At 39.0% G+C, this 16,549-nt stretch overlaps 1 protein-coding gene across 2 annotated transcripts; it reads left to right on the top strand.

The window, feature by feature from the left end:
- Nucleotides 1-5,017: 5,017 nt before the first annotated feature.
- Nucleotides 5,018-15,375, top strand: crkl (v-crk avian sarcoma virus CT10 oncogene homolog-like). 2 transcript variants are annotated; one of them, XM_008423916.2, is made up of 4 exons: nucleotides 5,018-5,578; nucleotides 5,733-6,212; nucleotides 7,253-7,706; nucleotides 13,293-15,375. In XM_008423916.2, the coding sequence occupies exons 2-4, from the start codon at nucleotides 5,902-5,904 to the stop codon at nucleotides 13,425-13,427; spliced, it is 900 nt and encodes a 299-aa protein (XP_008422138.1). In that variant the 5' UTR covers nucleotides 5,018-5,578; nucleotides 5,733-5,901; the 3' UTR covers nucleotides 13,428-15,375. The 2 variants fall into 2 exon arrangements, with proteins under 2 accessions (XP_008422138.1, XP_008422137.1); XM_008423915.2 differs by having other exon boundaries at nucleotides 5,018-6,212.
- The last annotated feature ends 1,174 nt before the right edge of the window (nucleotides 15,376-16,549 follow it).

Here is a 16,549-nt window from a genome sequence, read left to right as displayed (position 1 = left end):
CTTTGAAAACTCTCTCTTGGTATCCTTATTGACGTTTGCTCTTCGCAGTAAACCACCACCACAGTGAACCAACAGTTTGTAAAGCAGGACCTCCTATAAATGGAGCACAGTCACTAGTAATACGCTGGTGCTTTTCAAGCTTTAACATATCAACGTATAAGCAGGTAAATAAGTCTGTGACCCAGTCCTGTTCTCCAACCTGACAGCTAATCACTGGACCCTTACACACACTGACGTCAACGGTGTAGTGCTGAAGGTCTTCCGGACTTTAAATGAAATTATTAAGCTGCACGGTGCATGCTTCTTAAGCAAACTCTGTGTTTTGAAACAATAGGGCAGTATTAAGAAATTAGAAACCCCATCTCTAAATACAGGTCTGCTGTAGGATTAGTCAATGTCAACGAATGTTTTCATCAGTATATCAATCAATCAATCAATCAATCAATCAATCAATCAATCAATCAATCAATCAATCAAGTTTATTTGTGTCAAGAGCTACAAAATTAGCAACTCAGCAAGAGAAAACTAAAACATAGGGATTCAAGCTAAAATAAGAAATAAAAAGGAGAGAAGGCATATACTATTTAAACTCCTTACGTCTTAGTTTATGCACAGCTCGTGATTTGTAGAATCCAGACTGTTTTTACCAAAAAAGTTTGGTAAAACATTTTTTTGGAAATTAGAACAGATAATCCAAAGCTTAGGAACTTGCGTGGCTAAGCTTTGTGAAGCCTTGATCAGACGTTTAAAATCTTACTGACAAGTCGACTGAAGAATGAAAGTAATGAGATCCATAAAAGAATTATACAGTAACATAGGGAGTGTTAAAAACTTCTTGCGTGACAAGCAGTTTCCAAGTTGAATCAGGCTCACTTCTTCCTTAGAAGTCCAAAAACATCTGCTCGTCATCAAATGAAACAGGTCTAATAACTGTGTTCATTTGTTAGAAGGTCACCGGGTTTGTGATTGTTTCTGATAAGCAGGACCGACCCAGAGAGCTGAGTACGAGACTGAAAGTGTGACCTGACATGTTTCTCAAGGCCTTTTAATATATATTATACTAAAGCAGATTGCATCTCTTAAGAATTTTCCTCTGCTCAAGCAACACAACGACGGCTGCACCGCTCTGAACGCATCTAGAACTTTCCGTACCACATCTTATACAATAAATGTGACTATTGTTTATCTTAGGGTGATACCTCATTATCAGCTCACATCAGTCATATCTATCTTTCTGCACACATTCTACAATACATCCTTCACTCTGTCCTCAGTGCTGCCATAAAGCTCACTTATTTATCAACTAGTAAGTGACGCAGTCATCTTAGGTGTTTCTAATGAGAAGGTGTGACTGTCAGCACAGCTGAAATCATCCTGCCAAGATAATGGCGTCACCTGCAGATAGCAGGAACATAGGAACATACCGAACAGGCCAGAGTTAAGGTTGTAAAGAAGTGCGTAGTGGTGCTAGGCTATAAAACAATATCCTAACTTTTGAATGTGTTAGATTGAGCTAAAGTACATACCTAAATAAATTCAACTGGAAATGTTTGCTTAATTGAGTTTAATGTTTTCCAAATAAGCAAAACTTTAATCGCTTGGTAGGTACCCAAACCTGTAGAGCCATGCGTAATACAAATCTGTGCCACATGTTTTTTTTTTTAAACATATTTTTCCTACAATTTCACAATTATGCACTAGTTTGAGTTTCGTCTATCACATAAAATACTTTGAAGTTTTGGATGTAAACATGACAAAAACAGTTTAAGAAGAATTAATATTTTTCCAAGGTATATTTCCAAGTATGGCTGATGACACTGACTGGAAAGATTTATCATAATTTATTAACTTATTTTGATTTCATTATACATATATGGAGAGTACATATTTATGTATTTATTTATTTACTGGGATCGAATGTTTGTATATTGTTTGATTTAGCTGAGGGGCTTCTATGTGGCTTTTTTGTGACTGTTGGTGTTGATAACTTTTCATAGCACAGCTGCACATTAACACTCTATGTTTCATGAATAAACCCAATAGTACTGCCAATCATATAGAGAAAGCCTTCACTGTCTCCTAAAGGAAAAATTCAAGCCTGTGAGTGTAAGGAAATAAAATATGAAGTTTTAGTAATAGATTAATCTCTTATCAGATAATCCTCCACTAGATGGTGTTGTTTTTTGAAAGAATCTTCAGTGACCACTGCCTCGGTAGAGTAATACACATACGTTCCTCAAAAATGTTTCATTTGAGCTTTAAATCTGTCCTTGTGACTCCTTAAACAAAACTTTACTAGTATTTATCACAGCTTTGTAATAAGTTACCTCAAATAAGTAGATTGGAACCCAAACTATCAAAAAAATATATAGTAACTATATTTATCTATAAGCAAATTTCTAAAGACAATAAAGCTTTTTTTCCCCAAATTTGTTTCCTTGACACTTCATTGTTAGAATGTGGGAATTGGCAGACATTAGCAGTTAAGACACAGTGGGTACAGAACTATTAACATTCAGACTGCGTTCCAGGGGTGGGAGCTGCTCTGTGCCACCTCTAGTCTCATGAGACACGGCCACTGAAACCACAAGCACAGGGTTACTGCTTTGTTTTTATCACTGGGCAGCAGTAGCTTCTGTGCGCACTAAATGTCTTGTCACACTCGACCAATTTTGTCTGATGCATCATTTTATCCATGTTGCATTTTATCAAGGCTTTTTCCCCAAGGCACTGCCCTGTGAATTTAAATAGACTCTCTCCCTTTCAGCACACTGCGGTAGAGAAGTGGCTCCAAATCAATGTGTCGTAGTTCTGTGCCAAAGAATTCACATTATGAGATTAAATGGAAGAGGAAGTTATAGAGCAACAGGAAATGAAAATAGGGAATTATGTAAAGATGCTTTACTTGTGGCATGAAAGAGTTTACTGCAAAAACCTACTGTACGCTTTACGGTTGGGAAGTGAGGTGAGCTAATGTCATGATTTATTACAAAAGAATCGCCACTACAATCAGTAGCATCTATTATGGACATACGTTCTCCTCAGTCATGTTATGGTTGCAATTCCTGGCATGTTTCTGCTAAATGTGGCAGTCTGGGTTATAGTAAAGCATAATCCTGGTTTCATTCAGAGACGGCTGCATAAAATAGGAGGAATTAGTTTTTAATCACCTTGTATTTGTTTCTGTATTTTTAATCTATTTCTGATTAGTTTCCTTCTGATTCATTATGTAGTTTGATTTATTTCGTCTTGCAACCTTGCCACATAAGTTGTCAGTAGCTCCCCACACTCACCCCTCGTCACACTAGTCTTTCATTTATGATCAGTATAATTGTCCTCACTCAGTAATCTCCTTCCTCAGCACTTTTACTTCCTGCTTCTCTCATGTGTATTGGTTTGTCCAATCCTCCTATTTTCTGAACATGTATTGTTTTGTTTTATTTTTGCTTTTTGTTTTGTTGTTACCCTTGAGTCTCCAATTAATGATTAAAGTTTCTCCAAATATATCTGAATCTGTTTCTTTTCTCTAGCATAGTGCCACAAGATTATGTTTTGCTTTTTGAGAACCGGACAGGTCCACCAGTCCATAGCAGTGCAACAGACAAACAGGACATAGAAACATTCACACACGCAACTCACATCTAAGGACAATTTTAGATAAACTAATTTGCTTAACAGCTACCTATTTGAACTGCGGATGGAAGCTGAGTACGTATGCAGTGAGAACATGCAAATTTCATGCGGAAAAAGCCCGTGTTGGGATTCAAACATAGAATGACTGGAAGTAGCAAGAAAAATATTTGTGTTTAAGAAAAGTCATGAGAAATCCCATTTGCAGTTTTTAATAGACCATGAAGCAAAGTGTAACTTTTTGGCCAAGATGCAAAATGCTGTACTTGGTGGAAAATGTACACAGCACACCACCTTGAAAGCACGTGGTTATGGTGACACACAATGGTGGCAGCATCATAGTGTGGGGGAACTTTTTCTCTGAAAGTACGTGGAAGTTGGTTAGGGTTGGGGGAAGCTAGCTTGGTAAAAGACACAGCCCCTTGTTGGCTTCATAAACATGGCAGGCATTCTCGGCTATTGAGAAATGATTGCTTGCTGAAGGCGTGGACAAGCCACTGAAGTTGTAAATGATTGGATCTCATTTTAAAAATGCATCCTGAATAATGCAGCTCAATGAAACAAATCCCAGAAGGAGCACTGAAGGGAGAAGAAAATCAAGCGGAACTGCAGGAAGGAAATGGCCAAGGGAAGCTGGAAGGAGGTAAAGCCAAACTTCACTTGTTAAAGGGTGACAAAACATAATTGAGATTGGAGCCCAGGTTTACCTTCCAGCTGGATTGCATTCAAACAAATCACATTGCATAGCTTATCAGTTTATTTATGATTTATAAACTGAAAAGACATTTTTTTTTATCTCAGCTGGAAAGGTCTTTCCTTAAATTTTTTTTCCAACTCATTTGTGCAGCTTTGTTTCATGCAGATGCTGTGTTTAATTTGACCCTGATTGCACCTTCGTTTACTTGAGTGTATTTGATCCACAAGAAATGTTAAATCAGTGTCCGGAAAAAGTATTATTTTTGGACACAACATGAACTGTGTTTTACTTCGACTTTTTAATTAATTATTATCAGCATTTTTTGTGTTATTGTTCTTGTAACGGTTTTTATGCTGCTGTTGTCAGCTTACAATTTTAGTTGATAGCGTTTAAAATAAAAATACATAAATACAAAAAAAAAAAATCTGCTTTTAGAGGCTAGCCTGGAATTTGTACCCTCTTGTTATGCATTGGTGAGTGATATAACTACTTGTGATTATAACAGTTTTCAGGCTATTTCATTTTTCAATGCAGCATCTTGGAAATTAGAGTAACATGGAGCCCGTATCCATGAACGTATCCCCACCCCCACCCGTGCTCAGTCACTCAGCTGCCCACCCCCCATTTTCTCAGCCAGTCCTCACTTCCTCCGCCCACCTCCCCCTCCAGTCATCGAGTGACGTGCTGATAGAAAGCGGGACCAGCCCTCCCGTCGCCATTTTTTTCTCTTACGCTCGCACTTCTGGTTTCTCGGGCGAGCGGAGGATAAAATAAAAAAAACAACGGCAAGTTCAGGACAAATACTCGTCTGGTCGGGATACTTCGCTTGCGGTAAGGGAGTGCAGCTCCTGAGATGCACCAGCAGCGGACAGACGGCTGCTCTGAAGTCACTTTTTGTGTGAAGACGTGTTGCGGGCCGCCATTTTTTTCTTGCGCTGCCTCTGAAGTCTGCTCGAACCCGAGAGAGGGAACTCACAGACCTGTTTCCGTGCCCTACCGTTAAGTCGAGAGGATATAAAGTAACTATCTGTGTTTCCCCACCTGCGGCTAATATTGGCCTTTTTTATTCACAGCTATGATGATTTCTCAGTTAGAAAGCTGAGACCACCTTTTCCGCTTTTATATTAACTGACACTGACGGGAGGAGATAATTATTTGAAGCCTTGTGTTTTTTTTCTCGGAAGGCGGAACGAAAAGGAGGAAGCTTAATTGATCATTTCTTGCTTCGGCCTTCCTCGGCGTTTTTCTTTCGTAAGTTAATTTTCTCGATTCTCGGCCACTCAAAGCTGAGCCAATATGATCCAAAGTTGGATCAAGTCAGTCTTAACCTGTCCCTAAAGAACCACAGGCTGTTTTAAAAAAAAAAAAAAAAAAAAATCATTTTTGTTAATTTTGTTTTAATCAGGTCGAAGAAACCTTCAGTGGTTCTGCAGAAATTACTCGAAAACCGCACAGGGGCGACGAATGCCCTGCCCTGCACCTACTGAATCATTCACTTTGGATCAACGCTGAACTCTCGTCAGTACCTTTCATCATTTATATACATCTACTAACTTATTTTGGGGGGAGCAGACATGTCATCGGCTCGGTTTGACTCGTGTGATCGGTCCGCCTGGTATTTTGGACCCGTTTCCCGACAGGAGGCACAGAACAGGTTACAAGGACAGAGGCATGGCATGTTTTTGGTTCGAGACTCGTCTACCTGTCCCGGCGACTATGTCCTGTCGGTGTCTGAAAACTCCAAAGTGTCTCACTATATCATTAACTCATTACCCAGCAAGAAGTTTAAGATAGGCGATCAGGAGTTTGAGAACCTCCCGGCTCTCCTGGAGTTCTACAAAATCCACTATCTGGATACGACTACGCTAATAGAGCCTGCCCCCAGGTAAGGAAGTCACGCAATACCCCCTTTACTAACTATTAACCAGACAGTTACTTTATAACAAGCAGCCTACTTGCAGGGAGCTGTGTCATAAAGCAGTTTGCTTAATTTGCATTGGACTCATTCAGATTACTGTTTGACTTGAGCGTTGTGCTTCACAAAGACACCTTTGATGGAGGTAAACATCTCCTAGGAGACTGATTTTAATTTATTTTGGACTTCACATTGAAACAAGATTTTGTTTTAAGCCAGTGCAATGCTTGTTTGTGTAACTTCAAATCCAGCTCCATTCAACTAGACCTGGGTAAGTATGGTGGCATTGAGTCAAAATATTTATACAAAAATGCATCTACTACATTTATATCCAAGGGAGAAAAGCAGTAGCAGCTACAAATGTAAAAACTGCCTTAAGATTGATGGGTGTTACACGCCTTTAGTTTTCACACCAGGCCTAAGTTTTTAAACAACTGGCAGTGCACAACAACAGGTGGGGGAGGAGCAGCACTGTGCTATTGGGCTTTTGTTTATTTTCTTAAGTTTTCAATTAGAAATGCACTAAAAAAAAAAGCATATTATGTGGAGTAATATTAAGCAAAGATCCATTGTGGCTGATATTGAATATGGTCAACTTTACAGGCATAAACTAGTTAATAATTGTGAATGCATTCTTTTGTAAGTGAGGAAGGCATGTAGCAGGCTTCTTTCAGCCAGCTGACAGATGGTACGCAGCAACACGTTCAGGAGGGGCAGTACTGTGTTGACTTATTCTGAAAAAAGTCATTAAAACCTTGTTTGGATACATTTCAAAACACCCTAGTTGATCTTGTAAGTTGGGAGAATAAAAGTGTATCGTACGTCTGTCTGCCAGCTGACAGGCAGTGGTCAGCAGCACATAGAGAAAGTGTCGCTCTGCTATAATGCCAAAATTCCTTTAAAGGAATGTTTACTTTTTAAACAGTTTTTAAAAAAGTTATTAGCCCTAAATGCACAAAGATGTCCTAGTGACTAATTGACATCCCTTTTGACTGCGTTGTCCTGCCAAGGTACCCAAGCACGATCACTGGCGCCATCCAGACCATGGTTGGTCCTGAGGAGAACCAGGAGTACGTGCGGACATTATATGACTTCACAGGAAGCGACGCAGAAGACCTCCCGTTCAAAAAGGGGGAAGTTCTCATCATCCTCGAGAAGCCCGAGGAACAGTGGTGGAGCGCCAAAAACCGAGAGGGCCGCGTCGGGATGATCCCCGTCCCCTACGTGGAGAAATTGGTGCGACCGCCTCCCCATCCCGGTCAGCCTACCCACGGATCTCGTAACTCCAACAGCTATGGGATCCCAGAGCCTGCCCACGCCTACGCTCAACCCCAAACGTCTTCGCCGGGCACGCCAGGCGCGGTCATCACACCCCTGCCCTCCATGCAGAACGGCCCAGTCATCGCGAAGGCCATCCAGAAACGAGTGCCTTGTGCCTACGACAAAACGGCTCTTGCTCTAGAGGTATAGTAAAGTCTGTTTTTAAGTCTTGGAACAACTCTTATTTCTACATTAAAAACTTTCCAAGACTTTTTTTTCTTGTATCAGAAAGCCTGATACAGGGCTTTCTGACACCTTGTATGAATTATTATCCAGAATTATTTTTGGGGGGAACTTGAACAGTTTTTACGGCTTACTTTTTTTTTCTTTCTCCTCCTTATGGTCAAATTTGCCACCGATGTCGATCTTCATCAAGCTTTTTTTCTAAAATTAGCCAGCACATTTCAGTTTTTCTCCCCTAAAATTGTTTTTGCTCAAACCATAACCCTACCAATAACAATCCTCTGTGTATTTTTTCATTGTGAATAAATGTCAGATGGAGAGGAGGGATGAACAGCAGCACTGACGGGCGCAGTTCTGCGGGCTGAAGGTGTAAAACTGTCCCATTGCGTCTCGAGTCATTTTTCCAGTGTTGGTTACCATCACATTTTAAGTTTGTGGTCACACCACAAGATGCGACTAAATAGTTACTGCCTAGCTGCTGCGTGTTTATCTCGGGGGTTTTTTCTAAAACGGTAAGAATTTGCATGCATGTTTTCCTCTTTAATCTTAAGTCAACCTATGTTCTACAGTTCTGTTTGCTGAGAACTGTGGCTGCCTTCGGTTGCGTAAAAACCCTGAAATCTAGCCTCCAGTTAAATACGTTAACTTGAGGTCAGGTTGGTCAGTTTTACGTTTTAGTTTCTTTTCGTTAAACGCCGAATCCAGAGCAATTCATGTGTGTTTTCTTTGTGTCTGACGCTAAAGAAAAAAGGTCCAAGTCTGACAGCGGCATTGTCGTATTTCTTAGCCAAGTCCTCTTGGGTTGCTCTTTTTATGACAGCGTGTCTAAACTTGCGCTGTGCGCTGGAGAGCTACAGCAGCTCTCTGTCTTGCTGTGGTGATTTCCCCAGGCGAGAGATGAGAATGGGAGTTATTTTCGAGCCAGCTCGGCTGCCGTTCAGTGACGTCGGAGTGTGTCAGCAGTTAAGAGGAAATGAACTAGCTTGCTGAGAGTTGTGTACAAGGATGCACTTGGTCCCTGTGACTCTTGCACACAACTCTGTGGAAAACATTAACAGAGCAACCAAGATTTATCAGTGACATGTCAAAGGTTAGTTTGCTGTCCCCAAAAAAAAAGAATAGAAAAAAAATACAGTGGTACTTTTAGTAGTTTGCTGTGTGTGTTCCTTTGAAATCTTAAGGCGTATGAAAGATCAGATAAATGTCCTATAATCTGTGACTGTGACCCAGTCCTGTTACATTAATAAAAATGATAAAATACATGAATATAAATACAGGAAGTAAATGAGTGCACCATCGTTGAAGCAGCTATGTATAAACTTGATTTACATAATTGCTATATTCAAATATATTTAGAGTTTTAAATAGTACTGTGCATGGTACTTGGTATGCTCAATATTTTGTTAAATAAAAAAAATATAATTTTATCCATGAAGTCCTGCAGTTCTTAAAGCACTTAAAGGTTTAGTTAAGTTTCAAAAAAATTAACCTGATGAGTTATTATAAAAGTTTTATAATCTAGTCTAAGTTTGCATTAATATAGACACTGTGTATTTTGGGAGCAAGACTTTTAATGTGAAGCTGTTCAATACAAAAAAAACTATTGGTTAATTTTTTTTTGTCTTTGTTTATTTCTATGTAGAATCCAGAGCTTCAATAGCAAACTAGATGCTGTAAAGAAGTGATCACATTTTAAGACATTAGACAAAGCTTTAAAATTGTATTTTTCTTTATTTTTGTAAAAAAAAACACACAAAAAGAACCCCGTAATAACCTTGTTACTGTTAGTCCTGCATGAAACAGAACACATGTTGTAACCTCTTAGTGAGTTTAACAGATTAAAGTCCAGACTTTAATCTGTTTTTCCACTCAAGTTTATTAATGGTTTTGTGTGAGATGGTTATTCCCACTGCTGCAAGAACCCAACTCTAAATATGACTGTTGCAACGTTATTGATGTTGACTTTGTAAGAAATCTAGAACAAACGCCCATTAAATGGCGCTGCAGTGTTCAAGTGCTTTTCACAGCAAACGCAGTCGTGGTTTATTATTCTGTTCTTCGTTAGTCAGGTTTTCCGCTTTGGTAACCACTCTGCTGCTGTGGGCTTCTATGCAGTTATCATTAATAATGTCCTTACCTTTTGTAGAAATGTGTAATGTGCATCAATATGCATCATCAATTTAGCTCCGATGAGCTAAAGATTGTGTAAACTTTTGGGATTTTTGCACCATTTGTGCAGCAGCACTGAAGATTGTATCTTTCAACGTCTCTGGTTGGTTGAAAATGATCTTGATTGACTCACTAACTCTTAAATACAGATGAGTGGGGCTTGATTAGTTTCTGTAGCTGTTTTTTTCTCACAGTATTTCTAAACAGCAAAGTTGTTTCTTTTTGAGCAAGAGAAAAGTCTAGTGCCGTTCTTTCACCCAGCTGAAGGTGAACAGCAACAACTAACAGAGGAAGGACTAGGCATTAATCTGTACTTTATGCAGAAAACTTCTTTGTCTCCTTAAGTGGACTTGGACGTTGAAAATATTATGATTGAAAATCATGTCAAAGCAATTTTTAGACTGTCTTCTTTTAAAACCTTGAAACACCCGGATAGAGCTGACTGCCTCACCCTTACATCGCTTTTATGTTCGCTTTTAGGAATACCACTTATTTCAAAAATATTTTTGGGCTAAGTCTTGCTGTAAAAACCTTTAACCTTGCACCCTGAAATTTTTGAATAAATTTTCCTCTGGTTGTTTGGGGACCTCAGGTTCTGTTAGAAAGCAGAACTTGCATGACTCGAATTGAGATCAGTTGTTGCAGAAATTGCTTTTTTATGGTTGGTTTCTGCTTTTCTGTTGGAAAATCGAGAAACTACTGTTTATGGAATATGTGTTTATGGGCATCTAATCAGCTTTAGCAATACTAAATCTCTTTTTTTCTTGAGATGTGTTCAGTCAACAGCCTGCTTGGGAACTCTTCTTCTGTTGCAGCGTGCATTATGGTCCAACACGCTTCTTGTGCATAAAGTAATAATCCAAGCAGCCATATCTGCACCGTCACTGTAGATTCCTGGTTCACTTATTTTTGTCTTCTCAAACTTTCCAGTAATGGTTCTGACATTATGTGACACTAAAGGAGTATTCCAGACAAAAAACAAAAACAGCTGGAACGGTTCGGATCAAGTGAAACTACTAGGGAGCAGCCTCTGAAGACATTAGTACTGTACTGCATTGCAGTGCCTGGACAGTCGCTGCCCCTCTGGGACACCTTAGTTTCTCTCCAACTGGCAAAGGAAGCATTAGGGAAACGGTTTCCAGGTTTTTTTTCTTCTGTTTAATTGAAATTCTCTCTTTTTTGTAGTTTTTTTTTCTGTTAGTGCTGGTTCTAATCTTTAGGTATTGGCCTTCTGGGAAGTTTTGTTCAAGCTACCAAGAGTCATTTCAATTGTTGATCAACCAAACCTCAACTCTTGAGTGTTTTTTAAAGTTTCAATTCACTACCAGTGGTAATTAGCTACAATGCAATCTTAATAGTTTCATATAAACCAGAAGTTTATATTATCCCTAGTTAATATAAACTTGTAAAGTTTATTTTAAGTTTGTATTTTAGCTGAAAAGTTTGATGCGGAGGAGGAAGCTGCTATGATAGCAAACTGAGGCTGGAGAATCATTGGGGTTTTTGATATGCAGGCTGGTGATTTGCTTCGCTCTGTGACAGTTGTTCGCTCCCAGGCTGTCTCGTCGCTGCTGCTTGTCTGCTTTAAGCGTCTGGTTAAAAACACATCACAGACTCCAGAAAAAACCCTTTAGATCTGTGCCGTGGCTACATTGGGGCCTTTGAAAGTCGGGAAGCCGAAGCAATGAGTCATTTTACAGCAAGTCAAATTTAATAGTCTCTTTAATTTTATTTTTCCTTTTATTGTTGTTGTAATGTAGTTAAATAAAATTAATTAATCTTCAGTTCACAAGGTTAGAAATTCTATAAACTGCTCAGATTAAATACTTATATTTTGTCGTATTTTATGATTAACTATTGAGATTTCATATGCTAAACCAATACAAAGCAGCAATCATTTTGAAGTGGTTGGAAAATGACTGTCACCCTCTTTGAAAAAGTCCATTCTTTATAAAATCATGTTTTGCAGCAGGAACTGAGTCCAAACTGTTCCATTGAAGTTCTGGTTGTAGTTTATAACATTCACTGCATTTCACAGAGGGCCACCATCGGTTCTCTGTTGCCGCTTTGACTTTCAAAGCCTTCACAGTACAGACGGGTTTATTTTGAGTTTAAGGTGGACAGCTTCAGTCTGTTTTGTCAGGCTGATATTTATTAATCAAATATTTTTGGTAAATATTTAATTTTTCAAAAATCAGAATAAATTTTTTTTTATTCACCAATGAAAGTTCAGAGTGATGTCAGCACGCCCAGAGCCGCCATCTTGTTTGCCAAATGTCTTTTCACAGCTTCTATTTATTTGGACTTTTAAGTCAACTCGACAACAGGCTAAGATTTACTGTAATGTTTTAAAAAATAACTTCAGGATGTTACAAGATTACAGTCACAGTAATTCTAGAATAAAGTCGTAATATCACCAGAATAAAGTCGTAATATTTGGTGAGTGAAGTAGTACTTTTGCAAGGATTCAAACATGAAAAATAGAAAAAAAAATAGTTTAGCTTACTAAAATGACTTTTCTTGCAAGTTGAAGAGATTCTTGTGGTAAAATGATCTTTATCCTGCTAATATTGTGACAACATCCTAGTAATTAAACAAAAAGTCTTGTATCCAGGCCACGATACTGGTTGTACAACTCACAGAAGGAATGATTTGAAATAAAAACAACTTTCTTTTTTTTTTATGGAAAAGAAATCAATAAAAAAATCTTTTAAAACATTATCTGGTATGGGGGAAAAAAATCAGAGATTTTGTTCTTAACTTACTTTGGAGCATCAAGAGTAAAAGTGGGTGAATTAAAATACATTCCACACTAGACTTCTCATATTGTTGACGTTTGTGGTTGCAATCTGTAGGTAAATTTAGGAGATGAATACCTGGCAAGTTACTACAAACTTTAAATTATTAGAATTTCATGTAAAGCTAAACTTTTTTTTCCCCCATTCGGATAATCCTTGCCGTACCCGTTTCTCTGAAGGTTGCTTCAGATAAAATCCTAGTCTCTACATCTTTAAAGCTTTTCTTTTTTTTTTTTTTTAATATAATGCTGTGAATAATCTAGTTTAAATTGAAGATTTAATCTTGGTTTCGTTGGAATAGACTTTTGCTCTAATCCTAATCTGAAGGGAGATTCGACCTGGTCAGATCAGGGTCACGTTTTGGGCCGTGCATCCGTTCTCCTGCCCTCTGTTTTTAAACCGCCGTGTGGAGTGCAAGTGGAGATCTGACACGAAAGTAAATCTTCCCACAAGTTGTGTAACATCACAGGTGGATCGTTGCATAACTTCAAGTCGCACCAATGAATGACTGTGTGTGTCCATGTGTTTAATGTATGGAAACGTGTAGAAAGACTGAAGCTTTTTGTCTTTCTCTCCTCAGGTCGGCGACATCGTCACGGTCACACGGATGAACATCAGCGGCCAGTGGGAGGGAGAGGTGAACGGACGCAAAGGCCTCTTCCCCTTCACGCACGTCAAAATCATAAACCCTCAGAATCCGGATGAAAGTGACTGACCTGGGGGCTCGTCCGGAGCCTCTCGGCGGTGTTGACGTGTACCTCAACCCGCTGGCCCCTCTCCACCTGTCCCGCCAGTGTCCTGGTTATCCGCTTTCCTGCTTTTGAGAGGAAAAAAAAACAACTCCCACCTCCTCTTCATTTCCCTGCCCCTCCTCCCCCCCACCACCTCTGTTGCCGCCGGCCTTCGCAAGGCTTCCTGACTGTTTACAGCTGTGGACTCCAGACTTAAATTAAAAACCAGACCTAACCTTTGCTAGTTAAATTTTCAGGCAATTTTTCTTTCTTTTTGATTTGCAGAGCTTCACTGGGCATCAGCGTGAGTGTGTGTGTGTGTTTGTATGTGAGGTTGCTCACAACTGATTTCTCCCACATTGCATCACAACATGTCGGTCCTCTAGGACTCTGAATATTTGTTATGTCAGTTTTTTTTTTTTTTTTTTTTTGGGCTCTGAAAATGTTTTTGACTGTGTGAGGAAAAATTGTGCAGTAAGTGGGATAAAGCAGCGTCCATACGGATACAGGAGAGCACTGAGGCACCGAGGAGCTGGCCAGCCAATAAAACCACATTACTGCAAACAATCAAGTCACTGTTGTACCTTGGCTATCAACTAATTGGTCATGGGGTTGGACTTTTTTTTAACTTTTTTTTTTTTGGGGGGGGGGTGAATTTTGATAAGTGTTTTTAGCGATGCTTGGAACGTGTCAGTAGAAGAAAAACACGGGTGGGAGTCCTGCAAAGATTTCATTATTGATCACATTCTCAAATCCTGACTGGCTATTGAACTTATTTATGCTGGTGAGAAATGATGTGGCCAAAATTTCATCCTGTTTTTCTATTGGTGTGCCAGAAGATGCATTTACCTCCTCTTGTTTTGAGACCTGAGTGCATGTTTGAGGCCAAGTCTACCTGCCTACTTTGAGTTCAAACAAACCATTGGAGTAATTTTTTTTTTTTTTTAAAGAAGTGCCAAGCATTTTTTTTTTTTTTTTTTTTAGCTAAGCAGTGGCTGTAGTCTAGATCAGCAACTTTGTTAGCATCTAGCGGCCTGTCGAGCGTAAGAATGGAACTTTGGCATCCAAATTTTCCGTTTTCTTCAAGGTGAAATAATTCTTGCGTTTTATTTAATGTGCTGATTCTATTGAGTTGAGATTATGTTTTTATTTTCACATTTCTTGAAACGGGCCCGAGTAGATCAGTTTAAAGTGTCCATGTCCACATTGTGCAACAGGACCCCCAAAGATTAAACAGTTCTGCAAACGATGCAGCTTTCTGGAGAAATACGAAACCATTTCTCCATCAATTAAATTTTTTTACTGCATAATGTTTAAATCGACGCTCGGCCAAATACTCCAAGATATTGTGCAGCTTTGAACTGTAACGTTTCTCTTTGGTCAGTTTTGAATCAAGTATTTTAAAATGAGTAATGTTATTTAAAGGGTGACTTACTAAAAGGGAAAAAGAAAAATGCCTGCTGGTTGCCTACGTGCATGACCTCTTGGCCAGCATCGGTGGTCTCGCCTGGTCACATGCTGCTTGTTGTCATTTATTTCATTAAACAAAGTTTTCCTTTAATAAATCCAGAATGTTTTTTTTTTTTGTTGTTTTTTTTTTTTGTGCCAGGATTATTTAAATCTAGTTGAGCAATACACCTCGAGTATTTCCCTACTTGAGATGAACTTCTTTTCTCTTGCTTTCGAGTTGTTTTGTAATGGCATTAACAGTATTACTGTGCTCATTTTTTGTTCCCTCATAATTCTAATTCCTCAGTCTTTTTTTTTTTTTTTTTTTTTTGAAGACTGTCCTTCAAAAAAAAAAATCAAATTGTGCCTTTTTATTTTCTAATACCATTTACATGTGTTAATATTTCCCATGGTTAACACCTGTGCTGGTAATGACCCTTTATGTACAGAACAAGTAAATAAAATTTATGTCTACTTCTTTAAGCCGCTCTCTCTGGTATCTTTTCGCTGTGCCCTACATGTGATGTGACAGATGGGTGGGTGGTTGTTTGCAGCAGCTCTGGCGTCACCGCTTGTGTTTCTGGAGCACAGGACAGTTATTTTATTTTATTTTTTTTTCTTTTAGAGGAAGCTCCAGTTTTGACTCTGCCTGCACCCAGGAGAAAGAAAGCAATTAATGAATTTTAATGAGGTGCTAAGAAAAGAACGTCAGCTGACCCAGAGACGGGAGCAGGAAAAGTTTTCAAGGGCAGCGCCGCGCGTGCGTCCATGTGGCGTGTTTGTCTGGCACTTTGCATTTGTTATTCAGTTCACAATGCGGTAGTTCTGATATATTTGGATGGTACAGTTCGCCACACAAAGATGCTATTGAAACTCTTAAAATTAAGCTTTGAACATTTTGCCAAATGTTGGACGTGTTATTTGCTGAGCAGTGACGTCTGCATGCGAGCGGGTTTAGAAGGTACGCCAACGATGTGGCGTTCAACACCTGAATTTAAATAGTTTGTATTAATCTCCACTAACATTTGTGTTGGTGGCTGTAGCTCCACTAACATTTGTTAGTGGAGATTAAGGGGAAACGAAACCTTGATTCCGTTTTTGTCATGCGAGAGTATCTGACTGAATTTTCATATTGGGTCAGGAGATGATTCTGTAAAGATGACTGTAGTCCCAACGCTTTAAACAAAAAATATTTCTGCAACGTAGTCAATTTATTTTTGTGCTAGTCATTAAATGTGCTTGTAAAAGGGAAGCAAAGGGGGAAAATATGAAATGATTATGCATTTGCTACCTTTGCTTTAGTGATGAATTGACAAGAAATGCAGAGGGCTGCAAAAGTATTCATAGCCCTTGAACTTTTCAGCTGCTCATGTTGCAACCACAAGCTTCGTAGTATTTTTACTGGGACTAGAGCAGTGATGTCCAAACCTTCTGCCATGCTTGTCAAAACTGGCAAGTTGAAAGTACTAGAAAATGTATTATGATTTCTTTTGTTTGTTTTATACTACTCAATAAACTAAACATTTTTAAAGATTTCTGAGGCAGTAGTAGCTTTTATTTGCAGCACTTGGGACAGGAAATGGGCAGGGAGAAGTGGGAAGATGTGCGGCGAAGAATCGAACCGAGGACAGCTTCGTAAACAATGCTCCCACTTTAC

The sequence above is a fragment of the Poecilia reticulata genome, linkage group LG12, assembly GCF_000633615.1.
Source record: "Poecilia reticulata strain Guanapo linkage group LG12, Guppy_female_1.0+MT, whole genome shotgun sequence".
In the NCBI taxonomy this organism is placed as follows: Eukaryota; Metazoa; Chordata; class Actinopteri; order Cyprinodontiformes; family Poeciliidae; genus Poecilia; species Poecilia reticulata.
The sequence above is the reverse complement of the archived record's forward strand: the minus strand, read 5'-3'. Positions and strand labels throughout refer to the sequence as shown.